This window comes from Lithobates pipiens, unplaced genomic scaffold (assembly GCF_037356315.1).
Source record: "Lithobates pipiens isolate NorthernLeopardFrog02 unplaced genomic scaffold, aLitPip1_a1.2 Scaffold_23, whole genome shotgun sequence".
Classification (NCBI taxonomy): domain Eukaryota; kingdom Metazoa; phylum Chordata; class Amphibia; order Anura; family Ranidae; genus Lithobates; species Lithobates pipiens.
In genome coordinates this window covers 104,209,297-104,218,125 of record NW_027507785.1, presented here as the reverse complement: position 1 = coordinate 104,218,125, position 8,829 = coordinate 104,209,297, and the positions used below count along the sequence as shown (strand labels likewise).

General features: G+C 41.9%; 1 protein-coding gene across 1 annotated transcript in view; it reads left to right on the top strand.

The window, feature by feature from the left end:
- Window positions 1–1,739: 1,739 nt before the first annotated feature.
- SYN2 (synapsin II) overlaps window positions 1,740–8,829 on the top strand; it is a 480,921-nt gene continuing 473,831 nt past the window's right edge. Inside the window, exon 1 of the mRNA XM_077452122.1 lies at window positions 1,740–2,162. Within this exon, the coding sequence (XP_077308248.1) occupies window positions 1,885–2,162 (278 nt within the window). The 5' untranslated portion in view covers window positions 1,740–1,884. The remainder of the gene's footprint in view (window positions 2,163–8,829) is intronic.

Genomic DNA, 8,829 nt, shown 5'->3' with positions numbered 1-8,829 from the left:
CCCCATGTTTACAATGCTTCGGTTTGTGAATGAACAGGGAGTCTCTGTACAGAGTGCTTTCTGTTTATTCACTCTACAGCTGAGGCTGCAGAGAAAGGATTGAGCTGGTGGGTGAGCTGGGAATTTTTGTTTGATGTTGATGTACATTGCCTTTCTATGTGCTCCTTGCTAGTTAAAGGTTCGGGTGATTGCCATTTGTAGGCACCATGGTACATTGAGCACCATCAACACAGTGGTACCCCGAGCAACCTCAACAGAGTGGTGCCCTGATTAGCATCCTTCACACAGTGCTACCCTAAACAGGACCCGCCAACAGAATCCTCCGCACAGTGGGACCCTGAGCAGTATCATCCATGAACTGCTACACTAAGCACCCTCCACACAGTGGTACTTTGAGCAGCATCCTTTAGACAGTGGAATCCTGAACAGTGCTATCCACACAGTGGTACACTGAGAATCCTCAACCCAGAGGGTCCCTTAGCATTCACTGCACAGTGGTACCCCAAGCATCTTTTACACAGTGGTACCCTGAGCACTATTCTTCACATAATGGTACCCTGATCCTCTTCCTGACAGCTGTCCCCAAATCATCCTTTACACCTTAGTACTCTGATTAGCATCCTCTACACAGCTGCCCCTTAATCACCGTCCTTCACACAATGGTGTCCTGATCATCCTGCACACAGCTGTCCCCTGGTCATCCTCCATAGACAGTGGTCTCCTGACCATCCTCTTAGCCTCATGTAGTGACACTGTGTTTAGCATTGTTTACATCCCTCACACAGTGGCACCAGATCAGCATCCTCCAGACAGTGATACCCTAATCATCCCTACACAGTCCTCTGGTCATCTGTTACACAATACACAGTAGAAACCTGATCATCGTTCACAAAGTGGTCCTATGACCATCCTATACACAGAGGGCCCTGGTCATTCTCCACACAGTGGTCACTTGATCATCCTTTTCACAGTGGTCTCCTGATCATTCTTCACATGGTTTTCCTCTTATTCTTCACACAGTGGTACCCTGATCATCCTTCACACAGTGGTACCCTGATCATCTTTCACACAGTGGTACCCTGATCATCTTTCATACAGTGGTGCCCTGATCATCCTTCACACAGTGGTACCCTGATCATCTTTCATACAGTGGTGCCCTGATCATCCTTCACACAGTGGTACCCTGATTATCTTTCATACGGTGGTACCCTGATCATCCTTCACACGGTGGTACCCTGATTATCGTTCACACAGTGGTACCCTGATTATCTTTCACACAGTGGTACCCTGATCATCCTTCACACAGTGGTCCTCTGATCCTCAGGCAAACAGTGGTCCTCTGATCATCCTGCACACAGTGGTCCCTGATCAGCTTTCTTCAGACAGTGGTACCCTGATCAGAATACTGCACATACTGGTCTCTTATTTGTCCTCCATACAGTGATTTCCCTTCATAGTGGTCCTCTAATCATCCTTTACCATCATGCACACAGTGATTCCCTGATCATCCTTTACAAGTGGTACCCCAATCATCATGCACAAAGTGTTCCTCTGTTCATTATGCACACAGTGATCCTCTGATCATCATGCACACACAGAGGTCCTCCGATCATCATGCACACAGTGGTCCTCTGATCATCATGCATACAGTGGTTCCCGGTCCTCCCCGGTGTTGGGATGTGGGTGTGGAGGGGGAGGGGGGGTCAGGTATCACTGCAGAGTACTCGGCCCCTCCCCTCTCTCTGACAGCCCCGCCCCCCGGGAAGGAGCAGTGAGCGGAGCAGGCAGCAGGAAGCGGCTCTCCGTCCATCTCTCCATCCAGAGCCGTCCAGCCGCTCTCCATCCCCGGATCATCCTCCGCTCACCCCCGGCTCATCCTCCGCCATGAACTTCCTCCGGCGCCGGTTGTCGGACAGCAGCTTCATCGCCAATCTCCCCAATGGTTACATGACCGACCTGCAGAGACCCGAACCCCCCCAGCCACCCCCACCTACCGGACCGGACCGGAGACCTACCGGACAGACGGCGGGGGGATTCTTCTCCTCCATCTCCAACGTGGTGAAACAGACGGCGGCCTCGGCTGGCCTTGGAGAGCAGAATGTGGGGGGCCCCGGGAGAAGGTCCCGAGTGCTGCTCATCATCGATGACCCCCACACCGACTGGTGAGTACCTACCTCCTCCAACCCCCCAACATGTCACCCCCAATAATACATCTATAGTAGGACCACCATGATCACTGACCCCCCAATAATACATCAGGACCCCCCAACACCGATATCCCAATAATACATCTATTACAGGACCCCCAATACTGATCACTGACCTCCCAATAATACATTTATATCAGGACACCCAATAATGTGTCTTTATCAGGACCCCCCAACAGTAATCACTGACCCCCCAATAATATATCTATTTCAGGACCCCAAACACTGATCATGGACCTCCCAATAATGTATCTATATCAGGATCCCCACACTAATCTCTGATCTCCCAAACATATATCTATTTCAGAACCCCCCAACACTGATCACTGACCCCCCAATAATACATCTATATCAGAACCCCCAACACTGATCACTGACCTCCCAATAATGTATCTATCAGGACCCCCCCAACACTGATCACGGACCCACCAATAATACATCTATATCAGAACCCCCAACACTGATCACGGACCTCCCAATAATGTATCTATCAGGACCCCCCAACACTGATCACTGACCCCCCATAATACATATATTTCAGGACCCCAATACTGATCACTGTCCCCCCAATAATACATCTTTATCAGGACCCCCAACACTGATCACTGACCCCCCAATAATACATCTATATCAGGATCTCCCAACACTGATCACTGACCCCCCAATAATACATCTATATCAGGACCCCTAACACTGATCACTGACCCCAACCAATAAGGTATCTATCAGGACCCCCCAACTCTGATCACTGACCCCCCCCCCCATAATACATATATTTCAGGACCCCAATACTGATCACTGACCCCCCAATAATACATCTTTATCAGGACCCCCAACACTGATCACTGACCTCCCAATAATACATCTATTTCAGGAACCCCAATACTGATCATTGACCCCCCCCCCGGAAAATACATCTATATCAGGACCCCCCTATAATGTGTCTTTATCAGGACCCCCACACTAATCACTGACCTCCCAATAATATATCTATATCAGGACCTCCCAATAATACATCTATATCAGGACCCCCCAAAACTGACCTCACAATAATACAACTATATCAGGACCCCCCATCACTGATCTCCCAATAATACATCTATATCAGAATTCATTGATCTGTCTACATGGACAGTTCCATGCTGTCATCCCAACTGATCTGAGCCTCCTAAATATGATCTATATTGTATGAGTCCATTCACTCATCTGTATTCATCATATGTTCTAAGTACATTGGGTGATTCCCCACACTCACCCTTCCCTAGAATCATGTGTATTATATCTGTGTATTATATGATCCCATACAGTGGGGGTCCTGGCTGTCACCCAATCTGTGTACCCCAAATATTCCATAGAGAAAATGTGATGACCCCCCTGAGTCCCCTATTAGTTTATATACACTAATCTGTGTGCCACAAATATTCCACATAGGTGATATGACACAGTCCATTATTATTTTATATACGATGTCATATCTCTAACATTGATCCTTGTATCCCAAATATTACATATAGATGATTTGATGGCCCCCATGAGCTCCATACTATTTTATATATCATATAATAGCTGTAACACTGATCTGTGTACCCCAAATATTCCACATAGATTATCTGACCCCCCCCAGTCCACTATTATTTTATATAGGATGTAATACCTGTCAACCCCGAACTGTGTACCCCAAATATTCCATATGGATGATCTTACCTCTCAACACAGATCTGTGTACCCCAAATATTCCACATAGATGATGTGATTTCTCCACCAAGCCCCCTGTTATTTTATATAGGATGTACAGTGTCTAACATTGATCTGGGTACCCCAAATATTCCATAAAGATGACCTGAGCTATCTCTTAGTCCATTATTATTTTATATAGGGTGTAATATCTCCAACACCAATTTGTGTACCCCCCAAATATTCCATATTGATGATGTGACTGCTCCACCGGGTTCCCTATTATTTTATTTAGGACGTACAATTTCTAACATTGATCTGTGTACCCCCAATACTGTATTCCATATAGGTGATGTGATTTCTCTGCTAAGTCCCCTATTATTTTCTATAGGATGTACGATGCATCACACTGATCTGTGTCCCACAAATATTCCATATAGATGATGTGATTCCTCCACTAAGTCACCTATTATTTCTTTTTTTATAAGATGTACAATTTCTGACATTGATCTGTGTAGCCCATATATTGCCTATAGATGATATGATTTCTCTGCTAAGTCCCCTATTATTTTAGATGGGATGTATCTATCACACTGACCTGTGTACCCCCTATATTCCATGTAGATGATCTGATTCCCTCACTGAATGGAGGTCTGTAGGATTCATTATAATACATATGGTTCCAAGTAGTGACTGTGTACCCCAAATATTCCATGGAGATGTTGTCATGCCTCACTGATAAGAGTCCCCTAAAATGTTATATAGATCATCACTCACATTGATTAGGGCACCTCCAAAGTTCTGTGATGAAAGTAAATTTGTTTGCAACAAAATCAATAGCTACACCAATAAATCAGATCCGCTAGAATTGAATTGAATGTATACGATTACACAGCAACCAGAAAAAGCCCTTATTAAATGTATGACGTGTGATTGCCTAATAGAATGTAAGCATGCCGATTTAATTACACATAGAAGGTGAGACCACTGGAACGCCCTAAAATTATATAAAGTTTATCTCTGACACTGTCATTGGTGGGCCCCCCCTAAAATGAAATTCAGATTATTACTGTGATCAGCGAGTCCCCCCTAAAATTATATGTCAATTTTTACTGTCACTGTGATTAGTGAGTCCCCCCTAAAATTATATGTCAATTTTTACTGTCACTGTGATTAGTGGGTCCCCCCTAAAATTATATGTAGGCTATTACTGTCACTATGATTAGTGCCCCCCCCCCCCCCCTAAAATGATATGTAGATTATCACTGCCACTATGATCAGTGGGTTCCCCCTAAAATGATATGTAGTTTATCATAGACATTGTGATTAGTGAGTCTCCCCTAACATTTTATGTAGATTATTACTGTCACTGTGATCAGTGGGTCCCCCCTAAAATTATATGTAGATTGTCACAGTGATTAGTGAGTCTCCCCTAATATTATATATAGATTATCATAGACATTGTGATTAGTGAGTCTCCCCTAATATTATATATAGATTATCATAGACATTGTGATTAGTGAGTCTCCCCTAAAGCTATATGCATATTACTACTTTGATTAGCGGGTGTCCCCTAAAATTACATGTAGATTATCTATCCCAATCAATGGATCTCCCCTAAAATTATGTGCAGGTTGTTACTGCAAATAGTTTACCCTAAGATTATCATTGTAATTACCCCCCCATAAAATTATATAAAGATCATCACTGTAATTACTCTCCCCCCCCCCCATAAAATGTATATAAAGATTATCACTGTAATTACCCTCCCCATAAAATTATATAAATGTCATCACTGTAATTACCCCCCCCCCCCCCGCCCATAAATTTATATAAAGATTATCATTGTCATTACCCCCCCCCAATAAAATTATATACAGATTATCTCTGTAAATAGTGGGTCCACCCTAAAATGATATGTAGATTATCACTGTGATTAGAGGGTCAGCCCTAAAATTATATGCAAATTATCACTGTCACTGTGATTAGTGGGGTTCCCCTATGAAGCGGAGATGAATTATCCTTGTCCCTGTGATCCCCTAAACTTATGTGCAGATTGTCCCTGTGATCAGAGGGTTCCCCCTAAAGTAATGCATAGGTTTTGTGATTTCCCAATAAAATAACAACTCCTCCAAAATGCATTATGATTTTAGCCAGTGTTTTAGGGTTACTCTAAAATGTATATTATGCAAACCCCCCAACTAGTGGATTCAGCTAACATAACATATGAATTCTTTGATGCCTTCTATTGATTAGTTAATTTCCTTTTAAGGGATTTCTCCAATGAGAGTTGTTTACCCCATTCCATGATCCCCCCCACAGGGACTGCCGGCTTCCCCTAGTTATGGTGGCACTTCTGTACTGATAACATAGGTGGTCTCTGCAATGACCAATGTGCACCTCTAAATCCTTTATTATTATTTTTATTGTTGTTGTTATTATTATTAATATTATTAGTAATAGTATTTATAAACCATGACAACAGTGTGTGTGGGTATATATATGCATGCAAACACATATGCATAAATCAATGAACAGTGATGAAAATCCCAGTACTGTACAGAAGGAACAAGTCTTAGCCTAAAATCTATTTAGCATATTTTTATATGCAGTTGATGCATAATATGAAGTTGAAGCGTAAATATCTAATGACATTTGTATCAAAAATAGATTGTTTTTTCTAATGCCTGTGCAGTGGATGGATGTGTAACATTGTTTCAATGTAAAATCAAACAAGTGACATTTGATAATATTTGTATCTCTGCAAACACAGCAATTTCTTTCTGCCATGGTTAAGAATTTTAAGGACATTATTTGTGATCTGCATAGTAAATAATGCCAAATATCTACAGATTTTTCCAGTATGAATGACACCTATATGATAGATAGGATGATAGAACACGTCTATCACACTGTATCATGTTTATGGTTGGCTGTGTTTTCATGTTTATTGTGCACAGGGTGCAGGATTTTTGTTGCATTCATGCATTATATGTGTAATATTCATGCATTGTATGGAAAAAAAGCATTGCATTACTAATAGACAACCTGCAGGAAAATCTACGGATAAAAAACAAACAGCTTTGGTAGAGCTTTAGGGATGAGCTGTCCTGGAATAATAATTCTTATTTCAGTATCACAGAGCCCGGAGTGCTGCCGAAGCGCTTATGCAAATACTGACTTTTTCAAAGACAGTGTTTAGGCCTAGGCAAGTCCTAGTCTCAAATGTAATGCCCGGGCCTCTGGATAGGCTGAGGGCAGGCTCCTAGGGAGGCAGATAGGTACCATACTCCAGTGCAAGGGCTGATAATATTTACCACTGGTTTGCTTAAATAAAAAATTACCGGAGGCATTTGTGTGTGTACAGCTGAAGGTAGGAGGTTAAATGGTATTTCACTTTTGCAGTCAAATTGGGATAGCGCATATTTTATTTGTATTACAAGCTCCCATTTAATATAGCTTTAAAAAAATTGCTTGTTACTTATAAGTAGGGCTGAAACAACTAATCGATTAATCGACAACTAATCAATTATGAAATGAATCGATTACTATTTTCATAATCGATTAATCGGCCAGTAACATAATGGGGTTAAAAAAACTAAAATAAGCCCTTTATAGTACAAAAATATAATCACTACTGTAAATATTACTTTCACTGTTCTACAGTAAAAAAAAAAAACGAACCCCTTCCAGTAGTGATTATCTGCTTTTTTTTGTACTATAAAGGGATAATTTTAGTCTTTTTAACCCCGTTATGTTACTTAACGTCTTAGGCCTGGTTCACATCTGTATGTTTATTGGTGCTTTTTGCAGAAACGCACTACAGTTCATTTACATGGTTTCCTATGGGGCACGTTCACATCTGTGCTTTTTCCATCCGCTGCATATTTGGAAAGGGCCAGGGACTTTTAACGCAAAACGGTGCTTTTTTGGTTCAATATACTTCAATGGGGAAGCTGCAGAAAACAATGTAATGCGTTTTTGCAGCAATTTGTGTTTTTTATTCTGTCCAAAAAAAAAGCAAAAAACGCAAATTGCAGTAAAATCACGTGCGCAAAAATCTAAACGCACAGCAAGAAGCACTGCAGAAACAGATCAAAAGCAAAAACTGCATAGGTGTGTACCGAGCCTTATGCTGTCCTCATGGATCAATTTTCAGGTCAGAATATTCAGATGAAAAATCTTTGTACATTCACTGAATGAAAGAATTTTGTTTGAAATTTTCACTTCATTTCTGAACAAAAACCACATACACTGTCTGAAAATTCCTTTGACTGAGAAGTTTTCTATTATTTCCAAATTTTCCCATCACTGTGGTTGAAAATGAACGTCAATTTGACCCACTTTTTTTTTTTTTTTTAAGGTTATTAACCAATTAATCGAAACAATAATCGGCCAACTAATTGATTATGAAAATAATTGTTAGTTGCAGCCCTACTTATAAGGGTTCATTCACATGGGCAGCGGGAAGGAGGGGCAGCAAAAGCAGTAAAGCAATGGCACCCTCCCAGTGATCTAAACATAGCAGTGCAGCCTCTCATGGCTATGCCCGTGCCGTGGCCACAAAAGCAAAACATTTTACGGCATGTCACATTCACATGTCACATTTGGTCAGGTAGTACAGCCAATGAATGCAACCTTTTCAAGTGGATGGGGCCACATCACAGCTGACTTGTAACTATTTATTTGGTTGGCATTTGAGGGTTAAAGCCAGCAGCGAGGAGGTGCCTCCTCACCACCTGTCAGATGACCTCTGAAAACGAATCGGAAGGGTGGTACATAAAAATGAGCCCTAAAATGCTTTTTACTTGCTTAAAAATCCTGCCAAGCATTCCTAGGTTTGAAATGCTTAGGAGGGGGCTGTGGAGTAATGTTTTTTTTCCGTGATGCAAATATCCCATTCAACCACATCCCAAAGGTGCTCTATTGGATTGGTGACTGTGGAGGC